The sequence below is a fragment of the Tenrec ecaudatus genome, chromosome 15 (assembly GCF_050624435.1).
Source record: "Tenrec ecaudatus isolate mTenEca1 chromosome 15, mTenEca1.hap1, whole genome shotgun sequence".
Lineage (NCBI taxonomy): Eukaryota > Metazoa > Chordata > Mammalia > Afrosoricida > Tenrecidae > Tenrec > Tenrec ecaudatus.
Genome location: NC_134544.1, coordinates 63,968,715 through 63,994,404, shown reverse-complemented (window position 1 = coordinate 63,994,404; position 25,690 = coordinate 63,968,715). Strand labels below are relative to the sequence as shown.

At 43.8% G+C, this 25,690-nt stretch overlaps 1 protein-coding gene across 2 annotated transcripts in view; it reads left to right on the top strand.

Moving 5' to 3' along the window:
* The window catches only part of LAMA1 (laminin subunit alpha 1), a 172,367-nt gene that overhangs the window by 91,041 nt on the left and 55,636 nt on the right, over nt 1-25,690 (top strand). For both annotated transcript variants that reach the window (XM_075532720.1, XM_075532719.1), the window contains exons 23-35: nt 502-738; nt 1,670-1,813; nt 6,357-6,536; nt 7,148-7,333; nt 7,885-8,012; nt 9,030-9,150; nt 9,250-9,387; nt 12,811-12,932; nt 15,656-15,742; nt 16,050-16,243; nt 20,059-20,198; nt 21,740-21,829; nt 23,354-23,465. In XM_075532720.1, the coding sequence (XP_075388835.1) occupies nt 502-738; nt 1,670-1,813; nt 6,357-6,536; nt 7,148-7,333; nt 7,885-8,012; nt 9,030-9,150; nt 9,250-9,387; nt 12,811-12,932; nt 15,656-15,742; nt 16,050-16,243; nt 20,059-20,198; nt 21,740-21,829; nt 23,354-23,465 (1,879 nt within the window). The remainder of the gene's footprint in view (nt 1-501; nt 739-1,669; nt 1,814-6,356; nt 6,537-7,147; nt 7,334-7,884; nt 8,013-9,029; nt 9,151-9,249; nt 9,388-12,810; nt 12,933-15,655; nt 15,743-16,049; nt 16,244-20,058; nt 20,199-21,739; nt 21,830-23,353; nt 23,466-25,690) is intronic.

The following is a 25,690-nucleotide window of genomic DNA, read 5'->3' as shown; positions in this document are numbered from 1 at the left end:
CAATGCCACCAGGGATGACCTGGAAGGAAGACTTGGGAATCCGCTTCCAGAGGCTAGAGCAATGAAACCCCGTGGAGTGGTCTTCTGCAGCGCTGTGGCTCTGAGTGGGCACCGAGCTGGCAGTAACTCACAACAGGACCGTGTGCCATCGTTCCGGGCGATGGTTTTCTCTGTAACTTTCTTCAGCCAGAACAATATTTGGCCTTAAAGACAAGAACATTCGTTTGACTTCTAAAATAATTTTGCTGCTCTCTTTTGGCCCACTGAGCACATTCGTTTGAGTTCCGGTTTTGGCCCGCTGTGCTTGTGTGTGAGAGATGCACACATTCAGTCTGTCTCCCACAGGCACACAACAAAGTGTATCCACGTAGCAATAGTGAGGGGGAGTACGGCTCCTTTACATCCTTCCCCCACAATGAGTACTTTTGTGTCATCCAAATAGGAGTGTCTTCTGAAAATGTAAGTACTGACCTCTGACTGATCCAGGTACTTTTCTTTCAGGCATGCAATTGTAGCCAGGCAGGGTCCACCAGTCAACAGTGTGACGTGTCTACCGGCCGCTGCCAATGCAAGCCCCCCTTTAGCGGTTTAAACTGTGACCAGTGCTCCTTGGGGCACAGAGACTTTCCAGCCTGTGTTTCCTGTGCCTGTGACCTGATGGGGACATCGGAGGACACCTGTGATCTGGACCAGGGGCTTTGTGGCTGTGAGGAAGAAACTGGTACTTGCTCTTGCAAGGTATTTGCCACGGCGCCCCTTTCCCTCTCTCTCGCCCAGCATCTTACGTTGACACTTTTAATGAAATAAATGAGCCGCTATCTCTTAATCTCTCCTCTTAATGGCTCTTCATGACCGGAACTTACACTACTCTCTATACCTCAGAAGTTACATTATGAGTTTGTTCTTTGAAATGATGGGTAGACTCTGTTACGGGCCTGTTTGCTGTTCAAGTGTCAGGTGGTGAAACTGATGTGATTGCATGGCTGGTAAATAATTATTTTCTTATATGTGCTGGTCATGCTGAAGGGAGTTAGTTAGTCTTTGATCATTTTCTCAGAGAGGTAATATTTCAATGGCATTTTTTCCTTCTCATATATTTCCTTCCGTTTTCCGATTGTGCTTTGTCATTAGGATATCCCTGTTTCCATCTGTGATTTTTTTTTATGGAGGTGGGAGGGAGGGCAGGAGGACAGGAAGGAGAGAAGTCTGAGAGTGATGGGTCCCCTAATGACAAACAATGAGGAGGTCCTTAAGCTCACTGAGATGGCATTGGTACAGATTAAAGGAAACATTCAGCTATGCAGTTTTGACTTGCCAAAATGTCAGGCTAACAATTCTTATTCAAAGTGAGTTGAACTGGAAGGGATGGTCTCTAGCCCCAAGGGGTCAGCATCCCAGGGGCATGAGATTGGGCCAGAGAACTTTGATGCCCAAACCCTCCAAGATGATTCTGATATTCATGTTTGGGAATCACTGATTGAGTAGGTTTTTATTTGTTTGTTTGTTTTTTAACGATGCTCCGGAGGAAAGGGATCTCGCTAACGTTTTATCTAAATGGCTAACTTGTGATCTAAAATCCTTTGTTGTTTCATTTTGTTTCTGTTTGCTCAGAAACTATCTCTTTGCTTTTTCGGGTAAGTGAGTGAATTATTATTTTTTTCCTCTTTAGGAAAATGTTGCTGGCCTCCGGTGTGACGTGTGTAAAAGTGGTACTTTTGCCCTCGATGCCAGCAACCCCGCAGGATGCAGTCCGTGCTTCTGCTTTGGCCTGTCACAGCTCTGCACAGAGTTAGAAGGCTATGTGAGGACCCCGGTAAGTTAGGCATGCATTGAAAATGCCCTCTTTTGTTTTAAGTTTGTATTGTCACTTGGGTAAAAGTTGTCTTCCACCGAGCAATGTATGTACACTTGGTTTCATGACATTTGCTGCAATCCCCTCTTCTGATCTCCCCCAAGTTCCCGTGTCCTTGCGTCCTATTTGGGGCAAGTGTTGCCCCTTAGGTCTCGTATAGTTGCTTGTACTGAAGAGTAATCCCTCTCGAGTGTTCTTATTCACTGGCAATAGTTGAGCTGAACCATTTAGTTGATTCATTTAGGTGTTTGGTTTCTTTGATTCCCCAGGGGATAAGTTCACTTCCAGGTTCGACGGGTGCTTAAGGGCCGTCCGTCGGTCGAGCTGTTTTTGTTTTGTTTTAAAAATTCTGTTCTGCATTTTTTCCTCCCTCTTTGCCAACACCTAGTATTGTGAGACTGATCAGATTGGTCAATAGTGGAGCCTCAGCTTCTAGCTCTGATGGTCCTCAGAGGACTGGAGACTGTGCTCATGGTCCATGAGTCTTTTGGACTACTCTGTCCTTTAACTTGCTTTACTCTTCTTGGCCACAGCTGGAGACAGACCAATAGTTGCTTTTTAAAAATGGTTTCTTACATGATTTTTAAAAATTCATTTTATTAGGGGCTCGTATAACTCTTATCACAATCCATACATACATCAATTGTGTAACGCATATTTGTACATTCATTGCCCTCATCATTCTCAAAACATTTGCTCTCCACTTAAGCCCCTGACATCATCTCTATATAAGTAAATATATTTATATATGAGGATGGGGAAATAGACCTATGTGCATATATTTATAGATTTAGTATTAAGGTAGCAGATAGACATTGGGCCTCCCCTCAGGTACTCCCTCAATGCAAGAGTACTTTGTTCTATTAAACTGGAATTCTATGATGTTCACCTTCCCGATGTGATCACTGAAGACCAAGCAGGTGCATAAGCAAATGTGGTGAAGAAAGCTGGTGGTGCCCAGCTATCAAAAGATATAACATCTGGAGTCTTAAAGGCTTGAAGGAACAAGCAGAAGCAACAAACCCCACATGAAAGAAGCACACAAGCCTGTGTGATTATGAGGTGCCAATGGGATCAGTTAGCAGGCATCAAGACCAAAAAAATCATATCATTGTGTGCTCACCTCCCTGATATGATCACTGAAGACAAATGGGTGCATAAGCAAATGTGGCGACAAAAGCCAATGGTGTCCGGCTATCAAAAGATATAGTGTCTGGGTTCTTACGTGATTTTAAGACCTCAGTTGCTACTCACCAAAGTAGGATGTCAAACATTATCTTTATGCATTATGTTATGCCAATTATTATGTTATGCCAATTGACCTAGATGTTCTCTAAGACTGGCTGTAGTCCTAAGTCCCCAAGCCCAGTGACTCATTTCTCCTAGGCATTTATTTGTGCCTAAAAAGTTTTCATACTTTTGCCTCCTTTATGCTTTACCATTCCTTTTATATATTTACAGCACATACAGCTACATCCTCTGAAATCTCCTCTGTCAAACCTGTTTATTCTCATAGATGCACTCCCATTCACCTGTCCACATTCATTCAGCTTGCATGTCTACCTATGTATTTACTCTTAGATTGCATTGCAGGACCATGTGTGTAGTAGTGTCTTTAGTAACTTTGTAGTCTCTTTCTTTTCTGTATTTCCCAGTGTCCTCTCTTGCCTTAGTCATGGTGTGCTGCCTTCCTCCTTCACCCAAGTTAAAACATGCCCTTGCTCTGGTTACTGATTTAGCCCTCAATCCTTCCCATCTTTGGTAACCATGAAATAATATCTCTCCCTGTCTGTAAACGTCTTCCTGCATTTTTATAATAGTGATCTCATGCAGTAGGAAATGAACCTGGGGCACTGTGGGGTCACATGCTAGGGTGCAGTTCAAGCCCAGCGGTCATTCCTGGGAAAGATAATGAAGCCGGCTGCTCCCATAAAGATTACGGGCTCAGAGACACTCCAGAGCAGTGGTTTTCCACCCGTGGGTCGCAAACGACCCTTTGGGGGCCGAACAACCCTTTCACAGGGGTCGCCTAAGACCATCTTAAAACAAATATTTCCAAGGGTCTAAGGAACCGAGACACTACTCTATCCATCCCCACATGGGTCCGCCCACATGCAGATATGCCCATATGCAAGTACTGTTACCCACACTACACCATACTTCAAGACAAAATTTCATTTATTTGGCATTAGAAATAAATATTTCACAATATATAGTTACCTATTATTTTTGTGATGAATCACTATACTCTAATTATGTTCAATTTGTAATAATGAAAGTACATCCTATATATCAGATATTTACATTTCGATTCATAACAGTAGCAAAATTACATTTATGAAGTAGCAATAAAAATAATTTGATGGTTGGAGGTCATCACCACATGAGGAACTATATTAAAGAGTCACAGCACGAGAAAGGTTGAGAACTGCTGCTCTATAGGATCACTATGAGTCAGAATAGACTCCATGGCAATGGATTTGGTTTTTGTCTTTTGGGGGAGTTGAGTGGGGCTAAGGAGATAGTTACCTGTTTGTTAAACCTTCTCTTAGGCCATCAGAAATTCTAGGGGGGGGGCCGAGGGCTAGTTTTTATTAGCATATGAATCTGAGCTCTCCTTCAGTCAGAGAGAACTAGAAATAAACAAATGGAGCTTAAAAGAAAGGCATACAGTGTTGCTCCTTAGCTTATCAAACAAAAGGTTTGTTGGAGAGAATATCACAGTGCATTATCTCAACATTCATTACATAGTTTAAAATTGGCCCAGTGTAACAGTAATTTAACCCAAAATGCACCTGTTTCAAGAATTCTTTCATTTCAATCCAGATGTTTAAATTAAAGGAAACATCTTTGTTATTCCTACTTCATTTTATTAAAAAAATATTTTTAAATTTTATTAATCATTTTATTAGGGGCTCATATAACTCTTATCACAATCCATACATGCACCAATTGTGTAAAGCACACTTGTACATTCATTGTCCTCATCATGCTCAAAACATTTTCTCTCCACTTAAGCCCTTGGCATCAGCTCCTCATTTTTCCCCTCCTTCCCCACTCCCCCCTCCCTCATGAACCCTTGATAATTTATAAATTATTATTTTGTCATATCTTGCTCTATACGACGTCTCCCTTCATCCACATTTCTGTTGTCCATTCCCCAGGGAGGAGGTCACATGTAGATCCTTGTAATCAGTTCCCCCTTTCCAATCCACCCTCCCTCTACCCTCCCAGTATCCCCATGGGGCATGGGAGAGGGAGAGGTGGGGGGAAAGGAAGTGGTGTTAACAAACCCAGGGACAAAGGAACAAGAAGTGATCCAAATTGGTGGTGAGGAGGATGTGGGAGGCCTGGTAGGGCATGATCAAAGGTAATGTAACCAAGAGGAATTGCTGAAACCCTGGTGGGGACTGAGCATGATAGTGGGACAGGAAGAAAGTCAAAGGAAATAGAGGAAAGAGCTGGGGGGCAAAGGGCATTTATAGAGGCCTGTACATATGACAATATATTTATATATGAGGATATGGAAATACATATATGTGCATATATTTATAGGTTTAGTATTAAGGTAGCAGAAGGACATTGGGCCTCCACTCAAGTACTCCCTCAATGCAAGAATACTTTCTTCTATTAAATTGGCATTAGATGATGCTCATCTTCCCAACACAACCGTTGAAGACAAAGTGGGTGAATAAGCAAATATGATAAAGAAAGCTGATGGTGCCCGGCTATCAAAAGAGATAGCATCTGGGGTCTTAAAGGCTTGAAGTTAAATAAGCGTCTATCTAGCTCAGAAGCAACAAAGCCCACATGGAAGAAGCACACCAGCCTGTGTGATCACGAGGTGCCAAAAGGCTCAGTTATCAGGCATCAAAGAACAAAAAAATCATATCATTGTGTGCTCACCTCCATGATATGATCGCTGAAGACAAATGGATGCATAAGCAAATGTGGTGAAGGAAGCTGATGGTGCCCAGCTATCGAAAGAGATAGCGTCTGGGTTTTAAACACTTGAAGGTAAACAAGTGGCCATGTAGCTCAGACAACAAAGCCCACATGGTAGAAGCACACCAGCCTGTGCGATCACGAGGGTGTTGAAGGGTTGAGGTATTGAGTGGGGGAGTGCAGAGTGGAGACCCAAAGCCCATTTGTAGGCCACAGGACATCCCCCTATAGAAGGGTCTTGGGGAGGAGACGAGCCAGTAAGGGTGCGATGTAGCAATGATGAAACATACAACTTTCCTCTAGTTCCTAAATGCCCCCCCCATATCATGATCCCAATTCTACTTTGCAAGTCTGGCTAGACCAGAGGATGTACACTGGTACAGATAGGAACTGGAAACACAGGGAATCCAGGATGGATGATCCCTTCAGGACCAGTGGTGTGAATGTTATTCCTTCTTTCATAACAACACTGCATCATCTGTGAAATGTGTAATCTGGAAAACCAACTGTGTCATTAATTTATCTTCTGAAGTGCCCTTTTCTTCTCCACAATGACTAGGTAATGCTGACCTCAGACCAACCTCTTCTGCGAGTGGTTTCTCAGCAGAACCTGGGGGGTACGACCGAGGGGGTATATTACCAAGCTGCAGCCATCTCCCTGGACATCCCGACTGTCCGGAAGCACATCCAAGCAGAGCCCTTTTATTGGCGGCTGCCGGATCAATTCCAGGGAGACCAGGTGAGGTGCAGGTTCATTCTTGAGCAAGGACGCCCCGCTTTCAGAAAGATACATGTAATTTCAAAATAGGATAGACTTAAAATCTGAGTTGATATAACTTATTTTTCCCCTTCTTAAAGCAGTCACCCAATAAACATTTAAAGTATTTGCTAATATAAATACAAGTCTGGATGGTTCCGGTGGTCTTTCTCAAGACATTTTCATTTATTAGGGGGAACGACATGCCATAAAATAGTCTTCAAAGGCACTGCTTATATTTTTGTTAACCTAAGCAGCATTAGAGTCTGTGTATGAATTTACTCTGAACTTCAAAATTTACCAATATTTCGCTAGTGTTCCTATAGCTATAGATCATTCTTAATCTAAAGAAGCTTGAAAATAATTAGGATCAGTATCACATTGAACTCCTATTTTGAAGCCTATAGATTGGATCAATTCAGAGTAAAATTCCATACATCTTATACCTGTGTGACACATTTAAATTGCATAATTAAGTAAAATTTATGGTCTGTGTATTATTATATATAATAAGCCAGTAGATGTATTATAAAATGTTTCCAAATAAATCCTATGTTAGAGAAATAAAAATAGATTTTGTTTGGTTTGGACAGCTCATGGCCTATGGTGGCAAACTGAGGTACAGCGTGTTCTTCTATTCTGTGGATGGCATCGGCGCCTCCAACTTTGAGCCTCAAGTCATCATCAAGGGTGGCTGGACCAGGAAGCAAGTCATTTATGTGGATGCCCCTGCACCTGAGAATGGTGTGAGACAGGAACAGGAAGTAGCAATGAAAGAGGTAATGAAGAGGCCTTGTTTTAGAAGTTCTTTCATGTAAACACCATAGTCAACATCATGAAAGTGGGTTGCTTCTTATAAGAGAATAAGCAAGAAGATGCTGAGCTCAAAATTCCAAAGGTGTTAGCAAGATTTCTAGAAATCACTCAAATGTGATCTTCTCAAGTAATGTCGATTAGGCTTCTGTTGCCTTAATTCGGTAGGCGCTGCATCTTAAGTTCTTTATCCTGAGTCTCAGGTGTCTGTCTGCACAGACGTACCGGTATAGAAGTGTTTGCACTTACTTGAATTGGGGAAATGAGCTTTCATCCGGCATTTTTTACTGTTCACACTGCAGCTAGCACGATCACGTGTTGCACATACCTATCGATAAGCAAGTCGGACGCCATCTCTGCCCCGTTGAATTCGCAGAAGATCTTCCTAAGCTGCACTTGCTATTGTACACTAAACTGTGTGTCTGGGAGATTAACGTTGAAAGCAGGTCCTTTGTAAGTTAATACACTGCTGAGAATTTGTACTCTGGATTTACTAGAATATGTTTTTCATCCACAGAACTTTTGGAAATATTTTAACTCTGTTTCTGAAAAGCACGTAAAACGCGCAGACTTTATGTCTGTTCTTAGTAATATTGAGTACATCCTCATCAAAGCCTCCTATGGTCAAGGACTAAAGCAGAGTCGGTAGGTGGATGTTTCTTCTAGAGCTTTATTTGTTTTTCTTTTTTGATACAAAACTGAAAAGATTGGATTCATTGACCCCCATTTTCCACTATAGGTGTCTCTATTCCTTACCATAACTTTATTAAACTGTAACACCTTCATGAAATAATAGTCTAATATAAGTACAAAATGGTGCTATCTGACATAATAAGAACAGGCAAACAAACAAACACGCACTGGCTGGTCTCTGCCCTGGGAGCCCTGGTGATGTAGTAGTTACTTGGTGGGCTGCTAACTGCAAGGTCAGCAGTTCAAAGCACCGGCTGCTCCTCAGTAGCCAAATGCGGGCTTCTACCCTGTCTCACAAACCCCCAGGGGCAGTTCTACTCTGTCCTAGAGAGTCATTATGAGTTTGTGAGTGATTCTCTGCCTTTAGAGAATAGCATTCCTATTTCATTTTTTTTCCTGACAAATAATTAAGGTAGCATTTTATTTATCATCTCCACACACTGACGTGGTGCTCATCCAGATGCCCGCTTCATTTTTAAAGATGCATTTAGAATGCGCACAGCTGTGCATGCAATGCTCTAGACCATGAAGAAAATAACTCTATTTTAGCCAAATCAGGACTTGAAGAAGTCGACCAGGAGGACTTTCGTCGGTATTATTTCAAAGTTCAAAAAAGTCCACTGACAATCTTCCCTGGCAGTCCTGATGTGCTGGAGCGCATTGTACTGATAAGCATGTGAAGGAGCACCCCCAACCTGGGAGAACACCTGTGATGTAATATAAAGCCCCCCCAAATGGAGGCCATTGCCATCTACTCCCCAAGGCTGTGATTTTTATGGAAGCCAACTGCCACACCTCTTTTCCCCGATGGATTCGAACCACTGATCTTTTAGTTTGCGGTCAAAAACTTTAACCATTGTGTCTTTGGGCTCCTCTGGTTTAACATAGGTCTGTGCATGTATTATGATGTCATGTTCTCTCTAAATATTAGTGTCCACTCTCTCCTCCCTTTCTACGGCGGTTTCACAGAATCTCAAACATTTCCATGGACGTTGGCAGGAAGGCTGACGGGCTGCCCCCAGGCGGAGAGGTAGCCTCCCTTCTGGAGAATTGTCTCTGTCCTCCCGGCACCACTGGCTCCTCCTGTCAGGTAGAAAGACTTCAGCGAAAACCCACCACCAACTCCGCAGGATGAGCAGAGCTCAGGAGGAGCTTTTGAGTTATTTTGTCTCCTTTTGCCTCCCCTCAGCAATGTGCTCCTGGGTACCACAGACAGATGCTTCCTGAAGCAGGTGACAGGCAACCCCACCCTCTGATTGCTCCCTGCGTGCCCTGTGACTGCAACAACCACAGTGAAGTCTGTGAACCTGAAACTGGAAAGTGTCTGGTAGGTTTGTCTGTGAGTGTGTGCAGTAGGGCACAATAAGAGTTGGACTAAGCCTTTAGCTTTTGGGCCTATCGCCATTCTAGCCACTGGTCCAGAGAGAGCTTACATTGAACCAACTTCGCATAGAAATATATTTCCTTCAGAAAGGCTTAGCTAAGCGTTCCGATGTTGGCCATGCCCAGTCTTTCATAAAGTTGCTTGTTTTCAGGTGTGCGTTTGGGAGTCCGTTGTGAAGTAGCCCCTGTTTCTAATTGCAGAACTGGTGGCTGTAGTCAGGACATGATAACTCTGTGTCATGTAATTTGAACAGGGGGCTTGAGGTTCCCCAAGTTACTTTCTATACATTTCACTGTACGTGAATTTGGACTAGAATTGGACATTCTCCTGGAGGATGATAGTGATACATTATTCACATTTTAGTATATATTTGGTTCTCAGCCATTTCCCACCACTCACTTCACCCCCACCCTGACCAAAATTGATCACTGTGACACAGGGAGAGGAGAGAGGAGGGAGAGAACTCGGTCCACTCATGTTTCTGTGAGTGTGCGTAAGCTGAAGGGGCCTTTCTTATTACAGAAACTAACCTCAAAAGCTTTCTCTACTTCGGAAATCTCAGTCTTTATAATAAGCACTGTCAAGATATTGGTGACTTGCCTAAATTGTGCCAACACTGACTTGCCTTTGGTAGAATAGCCATGGAAGGGACCTGCACATTCCTCCCCCATCCTAGGAAAGACACACATGAAGTGTGTGGGTGTGATCTACATCACAAGAGTGCCCTCCAGATCCAGAAGAGAGGAGAGACAAGATCCGCTCCCAATGCGGCTTTCAGGCATGCCATGTCAGTCTTCCTCTTACTCCGATCAGCAGTGTCTCCTCTCTGTGGAATCTCAGGGCCATTTCCAGTGGGGACACTGCTACGGTGGAGCACTGTGCAAGTGAATGTAGAAGCACCGGATGGCTTTTGCAATTAAAACGATGATGCTAACATTTCCGGACTGGATTACATATGTGGCATTGAAGACCGGTTCTGGTCAAAAAGGAAAAATGGAGTTAATGCAAATCATTGTAATACTTTGGAAAAAAAGAAAAAGTTCACTCTAATCAGCTCATGCTCCAGGCAAAAGCAAAGACCTAATAGAGAAAATGAGATGATCCCATTTAAAGACTTAAGGAGAATTGATTGGAGGAACTTAATTAAAATAAGGTGTAATTAGCTGGTAAAGTACATTAGCCAATCATGAGGACAAAAGTCAAATGGACAGCTTAAATAACTTGAGCCATTCATTCAAGTTCAACTTTATTTGATGCCACGGACTCTGTGAACCAGATTAGGTTCCTTTAGGACGTTAAGTTAGTGTCCTGGCTTTCCTGGACTGAATCCACCACATCAAGCTGTAAGATCGGCAGTTGATCTGTTGATGTTTGTCTCTGAAGCAACACAGCCTGTTTTAACTCCACCATTAACAATCTCCTAGAAAATGAATCTTTCCAGGGTCACAATGACTGAGAACCATCAGATCCCTTGTCTAGGGGGAACGGTTAGCCTTATGAGCCATAAGAGAGTCACAGTGTTTTGTTCAACCTCATCTGAGCCTGATAATCAGCAATTGCGACAAAGCAGCGACTGTACTTACTGCCAGGGGTCTGCAGAAAGACTTTCGATCAGGATCCCCCTCCTGCCATCTCCTGGTGTGAAGCGGCATGGTGAGAGTTGCTGTTCAAGAGGGAAAAGCTGTCTTCTCTCATTTTCCACAAGTTGTTCCTCATCAACTTCATGTCATGACTTTAAACCAAATACCGTATATACTCGAATATAAGCTGACCCGAGTATAAGCCGAGGCACCTAATTATTACCTGGGAAACCAGAAAAACTGATTGACTCGAGTATAAGCCTAGGGTGGGAAATGCAGGATGTGAATTAACACAGAGACCAGAGGGGAGAGACGGAGCGCAGCCACAGACACATCCTTACCAGTTCAGCTGCCAGTGTAAGTGAATCACTATGGGTGCTTCTGCGAATTGGAGCCGTCCACGTCATAGGACGGCTCTGATTGGTTAGATGTGAGTAAACAAACATTCGAAGCCCTGCAGTGTCAGCAGGGCTTTGAATGAGCAGCAGAGGAACTACAGTCACCCGTGAGATGTTACACCTCACTGGGGTACCATTGACCCGTGTATAAGCCGAACCCGTTTTTCAGCAAATTTTTTGTGCTGAAAAACTCGGCTCATACACGAGAATATACGGTATTTCACACTTTTGCTTTGCCCAAAAAGGTAGAAAATCTTGCCTTTAATGAGACAAGAGCCAAGTGGATTTCATAAACTCTATTTTCATCAGATGAGATAGGCAGGACATGTTAAAATGCAAATGAAAAACAACTAAAATACTTCAGCATCTCAATCTTTTTTCCAATACGAATTACCGCTCACTTCCAAGGGAAGTGATAGGAGACATGGGGAGTCTTCTCAGACCCTCCGCCCCGGCCCTCTCCCTTCCCCCTGGCCACGTCCTACCCCGTCTCCTGCGCGCAGGGCGGCTGGGGGAACACGGTCAGCCAGCTGAGCAGAAGCAGACTTGAAACTGGACTCTGATGTCAAGAATTGCTTGCATTTGTAGCTTTCTCCAAAAAAGTGTAAATCTCCTTTTTAAACAGCCAGAACATAGAACCAAATGATAACATACAATCTAACTGGAAATGACTTGATTTGGGGTAAGAATCTGCTGCTGGTGCTGTAGGAGCTTCAAGTGTCTCTCCTCAGTGTCATTTTCTACATGGTCTCTCTGTGCGCTTCTGCTGTTTCATCTGTCCACTGTGGCTGTGGAGGGCACACAGCTCTAAAGCACTGCTTTACCGTACACTTCGAGACTTGCGCTCAGGAGAGAAAAGCTTTAAGAGCTTACTGCGTATTCTGCTTAGGTAGAATACCCTGGGTGCTGATTTCTACTCTCTGAGGGCTTCTTAAGCTTTTTCCACTTATGACCTCTTTTCATCCAAGCAGTTTGCAGCAAGGGCAAGTGCGACCCAAAACACCGAAAATTCATTACGTATTTGATTTTGAATTAATCTTTGGTCCTTGCGTGTTCAGAAATCTTCTCTTGTTGCTAGTTTTTCACGAACTCCATATTCAGTACCGGGGCCCCATAAAGTTTAAGAAGCTTTGCCATTAGATGTATGCAGTCTTATAATTCATGAAGGCCGCTTAAATATATGTGCATACACATAGGTGAACATGTTCTCCGTTTCCTTAAGGCTGAGAAGAAAATGTGGGTCTGAAGAGGGGGTGGTGGTGTTACTTGTCAAGTCCATTCGGACTCTTGGTGGCCTACAGGACATGTGGTGATGCCTAACTACCAGCTCCGAATGATTTCTAACCATTTCCCACGGTCTCCCTCTCCGTTTGAAATGTGCCACCCAGAACTGCCGCGCTAACACCACTGGCGATCACTGTGATAAGTGTGCCCCTGGGTACTACGGGAAGGTGACAGGCTCAGCCAGCGACTGCTCCCCATGCGCCTGCCCTCGCACCCACCCGACCAGGTGAGCTTGCAAACCAGGTGACCCAATAAACTCCAGCCAGCATGGCTCCCATCTTCAGTCTGTTTTCATTCATATTTTCCATGTGTCAAGAAAGATTAATTTTAGGACCAAGTTCTCCTTCTCATGAGCATTTGAAGTGAATCTTCAAAATCAAATTATCAATCTTAAATAGAAACACCTAAAGTGCCAGAACAGAAAAACTAAAGAAAAGACTTTTGAGGGTTTTTTAAGGCTAATTTTAGCATTCCAATGCTATATCCAATGTGCAAAAGATGTATTGTTATTAATATTATGAATCATAAGATGAAATAAGTTTGTTCCTGTTTAACAGAATGGTTAGACTTCATATACATTGATGATGGATTAAATACTGAAATGATGCAGACTGACACATGGGGGCTAGGTTCTGCCTTGCACTCCTGCTGCTCATGTGAGATCATTTAAACACCCACAAAAGAAATGGAGGTTTGGAGTGAGAATCGGAATATCTATGTGTCTCCTGTGGCATAAATAAAAATTATAATGAATAAATAATGTTTTATTATTATTTAGAATATGTAACAACGTGTTGTATAGCATATACACACTGAATACCACCCTTAGGTGCACTAAAATGAAATTTTAATTTAAAATTTGTTTGAATATTCTATCTTTTATTGTGATTATTGATGGTGAGCATGACATGATGCTCACCTCTGTGTAAATTCCCTTACAAATGATCAGTTACCCTAATATCAGTTCTGATCATTTAATAATTTTTACTTAATCTATACAGAAATTTTGGCTAATTGTTCTAATTTTTTCAATCTATGCTACAGAAATGCATCCACATGTGTATAAAATGGGTATGTCTTACTATTGTTCATAACCATGAGATATGTGTGGGGAAATGGAAATGTTTACCTACAAGGGACAGATAAACTGCATCATGATACAGTCCCAGAGGGAACTCTAGTGAAACCCTGGGAGAAGGGTAAGATATACCTGTAGGTACATGACTGCTGAACTATGCGGTTGAATTTGCCGTATGAAGCCCTTGTGTGTAGGATCCGTTTGTATGTGTGTGCTCACAGCCTGAGTGATAACTACAATATGCTCGGAGAAACACGTGGGTGGACATCTCACCTTTCTACTTTGCACATCTCTGCATTTGAAAATATTTTACTGCTTCAGTAAAAATAGTTGAAACTCCCCAAAAGTCCATGTTAGTAAATTAAAATTTCTTCTATTAAGAGGAGATCATGAGGGTGTGAACATTCTGCGTGTGCTACCATGGTTGAAAGACCCTATTCTTCGACATTTAGAGTTCAACAATTATATCAACTGCTTCTATGCACTTACAAGCTTTCCTCTTCGGAAGTGCAAACATATTTCTTCTGTCAATATTAATTCATTACTTGATAACGTATATTGGCATGCTAAATAAAGATAATTCGAATTTTTTTAAGATGAACTTAGTTTCCTCTATATTTTTTGTTTTCATTGAAGTGTATGCCCTTCTCTTCAAGAAGGAAAGAAAGTAAGAAGTGGTAGATAGATGGCCGCTAACTTCATTTTACTTGCCAAAAAGGAATTAGGCTACTCTGGCTTGTATTTTCATAGGCACCCTAGAGGAGCGAACAGAACTGCCTTGTGGGTTTCTGAAACCTGAAGTCTTTACTGGAGCAAGTAGGTCTGCTGTTTGGAAAAGAGGGAAAGATTTCCAGTCTCAGAGCCCCCTGGGCAGGTCTAGACTCTGATGCTCTGGGACAGAACTGACATGATAGCAGTGGATCTTTCCTCCGCCCCCTTCTCGCCCACAGAGAGACTGGTGGGTTAGAACCTCGGTCCTTGAGGTTAGCAGCCCAACCTAGAACCCACTCCATCAGCTCATCTCTGTGAGTTAAAATGGGCTCAATGATAGTGCGTTAGTATGTGTGGATCGACACAGTGGCTACAACGATGCGCTTGAATATAACAACCATTGTGAGGAAGGCGTTTCCTTCTGTTGCACATGGCGTCCCAATGAGTCCCAATGAGCCCTTGTAGTAAGTTTCTGAGCGTTCGCAGGTACCCAGCTCAGCCTCTAGATGGCGAGCTGGTACTTTAAAATATAGACGTAAAGGCCATTGTAGAAAGAAGCCAGCCCTGAGTGTGGACATCAGTATCTGAGCAAATTATTAAACTTTGAATGGTGCTGTCATTTTGCTTATAATAATGACCAAATGTTTTTTAATCAATAACCGTATATATTTTCAAATTCCACCCTAACTCATTTCTTGTCTTTCCTAACCCTCTCCCACACACCACTTATAGTATGTACAGTTATACACATCTGAATCAGTTCAGCCGTCTCCTCTGTGCCAATTAATCATTTACAACTCTCTTTACCTTATCACTTAGTAAGACAGGTGACTCTTTATGACATCTCAAAAGGAAATCCGCCTCACCTGGAAAGTTTTGATTGGTGACAATTAGTCAGTTTTCCTCTACATAACACCTAGTGATGGTCAGTAGACAGGTGTCTAGCAAGTGCTTGGTGAATACCATATGGGCTCACCCTTGTACTGATCATGCCACGTAGCTAGTCTCCCTTTTTATCTAGTAGCCTGTACGTCTTGTCTTGTTGCCTAGTATAATTGCTCAATGTTTAGGACAGTATCATGTATCCTAATAGTCATGAAAGGTTTGAGGTTGTAGATCTGAGAACTAAAAGAAAAAAAAATTTGTTTTTCCTCCTCCAGTTTTAGTCTGACCTGTGTCCTGGAAGGGGATCATGACTTCCGTTGTGACGCCTGCTTCCCGGGCTATGAAGGACAATACTGTGAAAGGTATGCTCTGACGGATCACATGGACCTTGCTAGGCACGGCTGCTTCTGGTTTTGAAACACTGGACTTACCAAGGGAGTCCTTCCCCATCAGAGTGCACGAGGTTGACTCCGGACCCTATGCCTCTCGCAAAACAAGTTCTCCTACATCTGAAGAGAGCAAATGCACATTCGATCCCCATCTCGTCTTTCTCTTAGGAAATAAAATACAGAATGAGGCAGACCTCCCTTCATGAAAAACTGCATGGCCGGGTGGTTTATGTATTTACTTCCTGTTGTTGATTACATCTAATTATCTTCCTGTCTGCAGGTGCTCCCCGGGCTATTATGGAAACCCTCGCATGCCAGGGGGCAGCTGCCAGAAGTGTGACTGCACCCCGCACGGCTCTGAGCATGCTGACTGCGATAGAGCCTCTGGGCAGTGTGTCTGCAAGCCAGGGGTGGTGGGGCTGCGGTGTGACCAGTGTGAACCCAAGCACATGCTGCTGGAGAGCAATTGTGTTTGTGAGCATCTCTTCCCTTTCTGCTTCAAGATTGGCTTCACTTGCTAGTGCGTTTCTTCGTGCCAAATGGGCCTTCAAAACAGAGAGCGTGCCCTTTTTTCAACTGAAATTCATGTTAACATAGAACCTGTGACTTGTGTCTGTTTCTAACCAGGCAGGGTTCAGGAGCAATGTTGGTGCTGTGTGTTAGCGGCACTGGCAGCTAGCCAGCATGGACAACTCACACCTACCAGCAGTCGGTTTGGTTTGGGTTTCTAAGCATGGGTTGGTATTGCATCTGTCAAGGTGCACTTGTAATGTTGTGTCTGTCTTAGTTGTCTCGTGCTGCTATAACAGAAGCCCAACCAGTCGGTGGCTTTCCCAAAGGTTTTATTTTCTCACAGTTGAGGAGGCTAGCTGTCTAAATTCAGACACTGACTCTAGAGGAGGGCTCCGCCCACCCCAGGGGGAAATCATCCTCTCAACTTCTCTGGTGTCCCTTCGTGACTTCATTGGCTCGTGTCTTCCCTTGTATGTGTGTCTCCTTTTCTGTGCACGAGGAGCTCTGGTGGCCGAGTGGCTTACGGGTTGAGTTGCTAGCTTAAGGTCAGCAGTTTGAAGCCACCAGGTGCTCCTTGGATGAGAGATGAGGCTTTCTGCTCCCATCGAGACTCATGACCTTGAAAGCATGAGGGCAGTCCTTCCCTGCCCCGTGGGTTCACTGTGAGTCAGAGTCGGCTCCATGGAAGTGACGTATCCGCTTTTTGTGTATCTCAAAGATGAGCGATTTCCAACACATTCTATGTGGACATAGATCTGTTAACATAGCAAAGAAAATCCTTCGCCCAAATGAGATGTCAGAGGTTTTGAGTTAAGGCAAGTTCTTCTTTGGCATTCTAAGAAACATAATAATTCAACTTTGTAGCTTAGTTGTTCGTAATATTTCCTTTGTAAGATCAAGGATCAGCCAGTTTAAGAAAGGCATCCACCTTTGTTGGACTCGCAGTTGTATTACCTATATGTCATGTTAGCTTCAGTTCTTTCTTCCCTCCTTTGCCTAGGACGGGAATATTGAAAGGTCTTCTCAGTGGCCCGTGGGAACCAAGTGAAGAAGTAATGTTAGGGCCATGGAACTGCCCCATTATTTGGTCTACCCTATTTCATTTATCCTTGCTGAAGGTGTGTCTGCAAACTGACCACCCTTGACCAATCTTGCTGTAAAAAAAGAAACACAATTGGAATTCACTGTAACAAGTTCATGCTACTGATTAGGAAATGCACTGGGAGGTCAATGAGTCTAATGAGACCTGTGCTCAGCCTGGGACAGAGTCTAGGGCTAGTTGCTCCTACCTGATCTGAGTCTCAGGGTTGTCAGTTAGTGACTTAGTTCATCCTGCCCTTCCGCCCAGCACACAGCCGATGTGAGAATGAGATCAGATGGGGTGCGTGGAAGGGCTTTCTTTTTTTTTAAACAATTTATTGGGGCTCATACAACTCTTATCACAATCCATACATATACATCCATCAATTGTATAAACCACATCCATACATTCCCTGCCCCAATCATTCTCAAGGCATTTGCTCTCCACTTAAGCCCCTTGCATCAGGTCCTCTTTTTTTCCCCCCTCCCTCCCCTTTCCCCCCTCCCTCATGTGCCCTTGGTAATTTATACATCGTTATTTTGTCATATCTTGCCCTATCCGGAGTCTCCCTTCCCCCCTTCTCTGCTGTCCCTCTCCCAGGGAAGACGTCACATGTGGATCCTTGTAATCAGTTCCCCCTTTCCAACCCACTCACCCTCCACTCTCCCAGCATCGTCCCTCACACCCTTGGTCCTGAAGGTATCATCCACCCTGGATTCCCTGTACCTCCAGCCCTCATATGTACCAGTGTACAGCCTCTGTCCTATCCAGGCCTGCAAGGTAGAATTCGGATCATGGTAGTTGGGGGGAGGAAGCATCCAGGATATGGGGGAAAGCTGTGTTCTTCATCGGTACTACCTCGCACCCTAATTAACCCATCTCCTCTCCTAAACCCCTCTATGAGGGGATCTCCATTGGCCGACACTTGGGCCTTGGGTCTCCACTCTGCACTTCCCCCTTCATTTAATATGTTATATATATGTACATATATACATATACATATATACATATACACACATATACACATACATACACACACTTATATATTTTTTTTGCATGATGCCTTATACCTGGTACCTTGGCACCTCGTGATTGCACTGGCCGGTGTGCTTCTTCCATGTGGGCTTTTTTGCTTCTGAGCTAGATGGCCGCTTGTTCACCTTCAAGCCTTTAAGACCCCAGACACTATCTCTTTTGATAGCCGGGCACCATCAGCTTTCTTCACCACAATTGCTTATGCACCCATTTGTCTTCAGCGATCCTATCATGGAGGTGTGCAGTCAATGATATGATTTTTTGTTCTTTGATGCCTGGTAACTGATCCCTTTGGGACCACTCGATCACACAGGCTGGTGTGTTCTTCCATGTGGACTTTGTTGCTTCTGAGCTAGATGGCCGCTTGTTTATCTTCAAGCCTTTAAGACCCCAGTCACTATCTCTTTTGATAGCCGGGCACCATCAGCTTTTTTCACCACATTTACTTGTTCACCCACTTTGGCTCCAGCCGTTGTGTCGGGAGAATGAGCATCATAGAGTTCCAATTTAATAAAAGAAGGTATTCATGCATTGAGGGAGTGTTTGAGTAGAGGCCCAAGGTCCTTCCGCCACCTTGCGTGGAAGGGCTTTCTAATGTACCTATCAACATATGAGGGTAAGTAGGAAATGTCGTTACCAAATTGTAGAAACGATATACAACAAAAATAGCAAAATGCAAAGCTCTTGTTTTGCAACATATTCTCCACCCAGACGTGTGTCCTTCTGAAGGCCGTGTTTCCATCTCTCTAGACACCCCCACCCCCAAAGAACCCCGTGCTCTGAGATTCGCATCATTTCAAAAGTTGAGACTCAACTTGTGTTCCTTTTAAATGTTGCTTGAATTTGGAGAACAAGAAGTAGTCTGAAGGGACAGGAAGAGGATGGGAAATGGGGTGGGATAAGGTCTCCCAAGGAAATTCTCATAGGACAGCCCTTGCTACCCTTTAAGAATGAGCAGGTGTATTGTAGAATGAGCAGGTGTATTGTAGAATGAGCAGGTGTATTGTAGAATGAGCAGGTGTATTGTAGAATGAGCAGGTGTATTGTAGAATGGGCAGGTGTATTGTAGAATGAGCAGGTGTATTGTAGAATGAGCAGGTGTATTGTAGAATGAGCAGGTGTATTGTAGAATGAGCAGGTGTATTGTAGAATGGGCAGGTGTATTGTAGAATGAGCAGGTGTATTGTAGAATGTGCAGGTGTATTGTCAACATGGGGGGCGGGGGAGGATTCCTTCATGCCATGTTCCTAGGCTTTTCTCACCAATGTAGTTTTCACTATTCTTAAACCTTCTTCGAGAGGAGCCCCAGCGATTGTTCTATATACCTTAGAGAAACTTGATCAGGATTGTCCCTTGGGAATCCCTCCAGACAGTCACCGTATCCTGTGAGCTGTTCGTTTCTGCCTTGATTGATCAGTTTCTTTGGCAGTCACTGTTGTGATTCGAGTTTTTCTTTGTCAAGGAGCCCTATGTGTGACCAAGCAAACGTGACTGCAGGCACCCACTGGGCACTGAGATGTGTTTTCACATGTTTTCTTTGGAATACAACTGTGCACCGGAAAGCTTGCTAGCAATGCTCTTTTTACTTACTCCTTGTGTTAGTGTTGCTGATGGCTGGTGCATGAGCTTTAACCTCCTTGTTTACTCCTTTTAATTTCAGCTTGTGATGACGAATGCATAAATGTGCTGTTGGACGACTTAGATGACATCGGCGATGTCATTTTCTTTGTGAACCTCACTGGTATCCCTGCCCCATACGGCATGCTAGCAAGCCTGGAAAATACAACGGAACATCTCAGGGTAGGTACTAGACATGTGGATAGAAACATCAGCTGCGGCTCTGGAGGTCATTCTGACTTCCCTCCCTGGGTGTGGGGCTCTCATTTCTAGTAGCTACAGCTGGTGGTTCCCAGCCTTCCCTTGGACATGGCAGTGACAGCGATCTTATCATTACTCAAGTTAATTGAGTTCATTATAGAGCAGCTCTTGTTGTTTAAGAGTTTCTCTATAGCTGCCTCCTTATAAATTTTTCTTCTATGGTCTTGTTCTCGCTTTTGGACTAATCTAAAATCCCGAAACTTCCTCTTTAGAACAGACCTTTAAAGATTTGAAAACAGCTCTTCCATGACAAATCTAGAGTTTCTTTCTTAATATTGAAATATGCTGGAAATAAATGAGCTTCTATAAGAGTATTGTTTTGACCAGTTACAGGACATAAAACAGGGAAAAACAGGTTCCCTGGCCTGGGGAAAAAAAATATTTTGCAATGACACACAACTGACAAGGGTCTAATTACCCAAATCTATAGAAATCTCCAACATCTCAATAAAACAATAACAAATGATTCAATGAAAAAGTGGGCAAAAGGCATGAACAGATAAGACAAAATTATTCTCAAATGGTTGGCAAACGCATGAACAAATGCTCACGATCACTAGCCATACAGGATGCAAAATCAAAATAATCATGAGATATCACCTTACACTCATGATGATAGCCTAATTAAAAACAAAACAAAATTTTTAAAAAGCAGAAAACAATAAATGCTGGAGAGGATTTGGAACTCATACACAGTGTGAGTCGACTTAGAGGCAAGAGCAGCCTTTGTGGAATGTGATATGGGGCTCCCTAAATATCCTTTCTTGATTACGATGGTGTTTTTTTCTATTGATTTAACGGGAATTTAAAAAAGGGTAAAGAGGTCAGAAGAGATACCTTTAGGAGACTTCATTTTTTTTTTCAAAAGGCAAAAATGATTGAAACAATAAGAGATTTTACTAATAAAAAATTTTAAAAACAAAAGAAAACATTTTAAATTAATTTTGCAATTGACATATTGTACCATATATACTCGAGTGTCAGCCGACCCAAATATTGGCTGAGGCACCTACCGTAATTTTACCACAAAAACTGCATTAAAAATATGCTGGGGGAAAATCTCGGCTTACACAAGAGTATTTACTGGCAGTTTGGGCTGCAGCAATTCAAATGTCTGCGATTTCTCCAGCCATCTAGGTGTTTCATTGTTTCGCTCTACTGTGAAGGGGTCCTGAGGGCACTGGGTTTTAAAGGAAGTCGCCTACTGAACCCCACCCTTCAGTTGGCTCTGGGAGAAAGGCACGGCAGTGGGAGAGACTGCAAAGATACAAAAGGTGGCAGTGCGAAGCCATGCTCACACCATCCACACTTCAGGAAAAAATATGGTAAAATGCAATTTATTTCTCTGAACAATTTCAGAGGAAGAAGTATCTCTGCGAACAAAAAAGCAAATGTGTTTCTCGGTTGAAGTACACAACTTTTTTTCTCTGCTATGTAGTGATGTCTTTTCTTTTTTTCCCTAGAAATCTTTATTAAATGAAAACGTACAAATGAAACAGGCAGAAACTCAATTCAAAGGTGTCGCAGAACAAACCCACGACTTGCAAAACGAGGTAAATTCTGGCCTTCTTGCCACCCCCCTTCACAGCAGGTCCTGCACCTTCACAAGGTGCTGTGCTCCAGGTTCACGTCCACTGGGGCCACCTTCTTCCACCCTGGCCTGTGCCTCGGTCTCGGCCTTCAAACTGCGTCTCACCTTTCCAGCGTTGACACTTTACTGGGAAAGGGCTCCTGACTTAACTTCTCTTGTCACCTGTCCCCAGTGAGCACTTAGGCAAGTCATTTCACCCTTTGATGTTTTGTTGTTGCTGTTCTGAGCCTTGAGTGAGTGATGGGTTCTCAAAATCCCTAAAGTGTCTTCCATCTCTGAGATGGATTCAAACAGAGGCCAGGGGAGCACTGCGCCTGCTCAGAGGCTGCGAGCTGAAGCCGCGTCTCAGATGGGTGCACTCTGCGCCCCACGACCAGATTTCCGGGCGGAAGTGGGGGGGCGGGGGTGTTCATCTGTGGACTTTCCGTGGCAAGTAAGCTAGTTTTTTTGTCAGCAGAAAATTCTTCATTCCGTTTAGGCCAGGCTGGATTACTGACTTTTAGTGACCCAAGAACAATATACTCTTATGCAGATGGTGAAAGAAACCTAGCTCCAAATTTAAAACGTTTCACTTAAGAATCCCCCGTGCGTGCACAAGTGTGCATGCGTGTGCCTGTGTATGTAGGCATGTACGTGGGATAGGGTCTACAGACAATTACATATTTTGTTTCTGTCTCTAAGCAAGCACACATACACAAGCATGCACTTAAAAAAACAACCCACAGTATTAGCTGGGTACCTGTGACTATAGACTTGATGACTAGGGACAATTTTAAGGGTTAAAATGTGGGCTTTAAGTATCTTGGTGCAAACATTTGGTAGGAAGCAATATGTTGATTAAAATAAGTTGTCTCCAATTCCTTAGAGAAGATTCTCTTTGGCTCTTGACTAGCAAACATTTTTCAGGCCTAGTCTGAGTTACTTTATATGCTTGCAAACTCTAAACAATATTTCCTTTTAAAACTACAAAGTTCCTAATAAAAATAATGGCTGAGGGCAGCAAATATGGACTTCATACGCAGCGAATACTGGTGCACTTCATTCTCATCAGAGCCCTGGGAGGGGTATGCCCTTCCTGTTCTGGGTACAGCTCGCAGATGGTCAGTGAGTGGTCTACCGCATGGCAGAATCAGGCCTAAGGCCCCGTTTCCCTGATTCCTTACTTAACTCTCACACTAAGTCTGCATGATCAATACAAATTAGTAAGGATTTACTTGGTATGTTCTTGTACTTGACGACTAAGGGAAACCCAGCGGTCTGTGATTTAATAGGTAAATAGGCTGCTGTTAGCCACACGCGAGTGGTGCATGAAGTTGTCAACCGCTTGGTTTCTAAGTCTGAAACGGAAGCCTGGGTTTACAAAAGAGTGGTCATCTTCACTAGATAATCTGGAACTTCTCATGCCGCTTGGAAGAGGCAACGGGGGGGGGGGGGGTAGCGAAGTTGGCCTTTTCAGTCAAACTGACTTGCGTTTCCTTTTCGCCAGCTTACCCGCGTGTTACAGAGGAGCGAAGAGGTGGGCAGGGTGACTAAGAGCATCCTCCGCAGGAGTGAAGGCCTCAGGGCGTTTGTGGAGACGCTGCAGAGGAGCATCTCAGGTAGTGGGGCCCGGGGCAACCCTGAGGATGTGCAGGAGGGGGTCAGGGCTGTGTGGGAGGTGCGAGCCACCCCAGCCGAAATGGTCAGAGGGGTGACGCCAACATCATCTGCACTGCGAGAGTTGGTGACACTGGTTCTTTGGTCACTTCGCAGGACAACCAGAGGCAGGACGCCCTCCTGCCTAATGGAGGAGGGAGGTGTCCTGGGGAACCGTGGGGCAGGGTGGCGGTGGGGCTGTGGGGCAGCTATATACGTGCAGCAATAGCCTTTCATGGGAAGTGGCACCAGCCTGGAGGCGCTCACCCATTGGCCCACCCCCAGGGGCAGGGACAGGACGATGAGACATGAAGATGGGGTGATACTATAAATTGCTCCCCTGGGTGACACCAGCCCTGGTGTCATCGCTGTAACCAGTGTCAGTGTGGGTGGGAGGGGGCTAAGGGTGGGGTGGCAATGAGGAAATGGGGCTTATATATGGTAGAGAAGAAGATGCGGTCCCTGTACCATATGCATCTATAGGTGTGGCTGTCAAATCTTGCGCTGGACTTCCTAGAGCCAGCTAATTGGAATATTTCTAAATGTGAGGGTATTTAAAGGTCCTGGCCAGAGGCTTTCATTGAGAAATATATTTTCACAAGAGAAAAAAAAAGAATGTACACTTTAGTTTTTATGTGTTATAGTGTGCCTTAAATGAGGGTCTAATTACCAAGGGGAAGCACCTCTCTAGTCCTTTGCTAATACTAGCTACTGCCAACAAGTAGGGCATCAATTTGGTGCCAAATTATATCCAGGGTATTAGAGTAATTTATTTACCACTCAGAATGTATGTCTGGTTTGGCTTTTATCGTGACAGTGTTTAGTCTTTCTAGCTGCCAGAAATATATTCTGGCTCCCTACCCACCCATCCCCACTTCTGATTATAGTATACGGCTCAAAAAGTACCAAATTCAATGCAAATCAGATTTTATAGGGCAAAGATGAGGACATTGTTAAAACAACAAGAAAAATGTTGAATAAAGTCATGTTGAATATTGCGATAATTCATGCAATAAATATTGACTGAGGTTCTTCTATGTGTTCACAACTGTGTCTTGTGCAGGAAAAATACTGAAATCGACACCCTAGATAGCTCCTACCTTATGGGGTTTCCTATGGAATTTGGGGGAGACAGACATATATGAACCTCAAAAAAAGCAAGCAAATAAAAACCCAATTCATTGCCATTGAGTCCATTCTGCCTCATAGTGTCCCTGTCGGACAAAGGAGAATGCTGCCTAGGGATTTCCAAGGCTCTAAATCTCTACAGGAACACAAATCTTCGTCTTTCTCCTGAGGAACTTCTGGTGGGTTTGAACTGCTGACTTTGTGGTTAGCAGCAGCCCCATACACAAACCACTTTCCACCGGAGCTCCTTTAAATCAGTCTGTTGTGGTTGTTGTCATTGTTAGGTGCCATCGAGTTGATTGTGACGTATAGCGAGCCTATGTACCATAGAACAGAACACGGCATCATCCTCACAATTGTTTGGGAGGGTTTTTTTGGTTTTGTAGTCCATTGTTGCAGCAACTTTGTCAACTCGTCTTGATGAGAGTCTTCCCCTTCTTGGCTTCTCCTCTACTCTCCAAGCATGATGTCTTTCTCCAGGGACTGGGCTCCTGGGAGCATTTCCAGAGTCCACGAGACAAAGCTCCGCCATCTTGGCTTCCAAGGGGTATTCTGATTGTGTTTCCTCCAAGACAGAATTATTGGTTCTTCGGGCAGCCCATGATGCTTGTAACATGCCTTGGCCCCACTATAATTCAGTTGCATCGATTCTTCTTCGGTCTTCTTATGCCATATCCAACAAAGGTTAGGGATTAAGTGTTTAAAAACGAAAAGAAAATACCATGGCTTGGGTCAAGCAAACCGTGGGCCTCACAGTAACATCTTTGTATGTTGACTCTTCAGAGGGGTCTCATGCTCCGACTTACCCGGTGCAAGGTGTCAGTTGATCTCTTGACGGCTGCTTCCATGAGCATTGCGTGTGGATCCGAGTAAGATGCAGTCGCTGCCAATCTCACTTGTTGTTGTTGTTTTTAATCCCTTTATCATGATGTTACCCATTGGTCCTGTTGTGAGGACTTCCCCCTTTATATTAAGTTGTAACCCCTATTGAAGGCTGCTATCCGTGATCTGCACCAGCAAGTGCTTCAAGTCCTCCTCACTTTTAGCGAGCAAGGTGGGC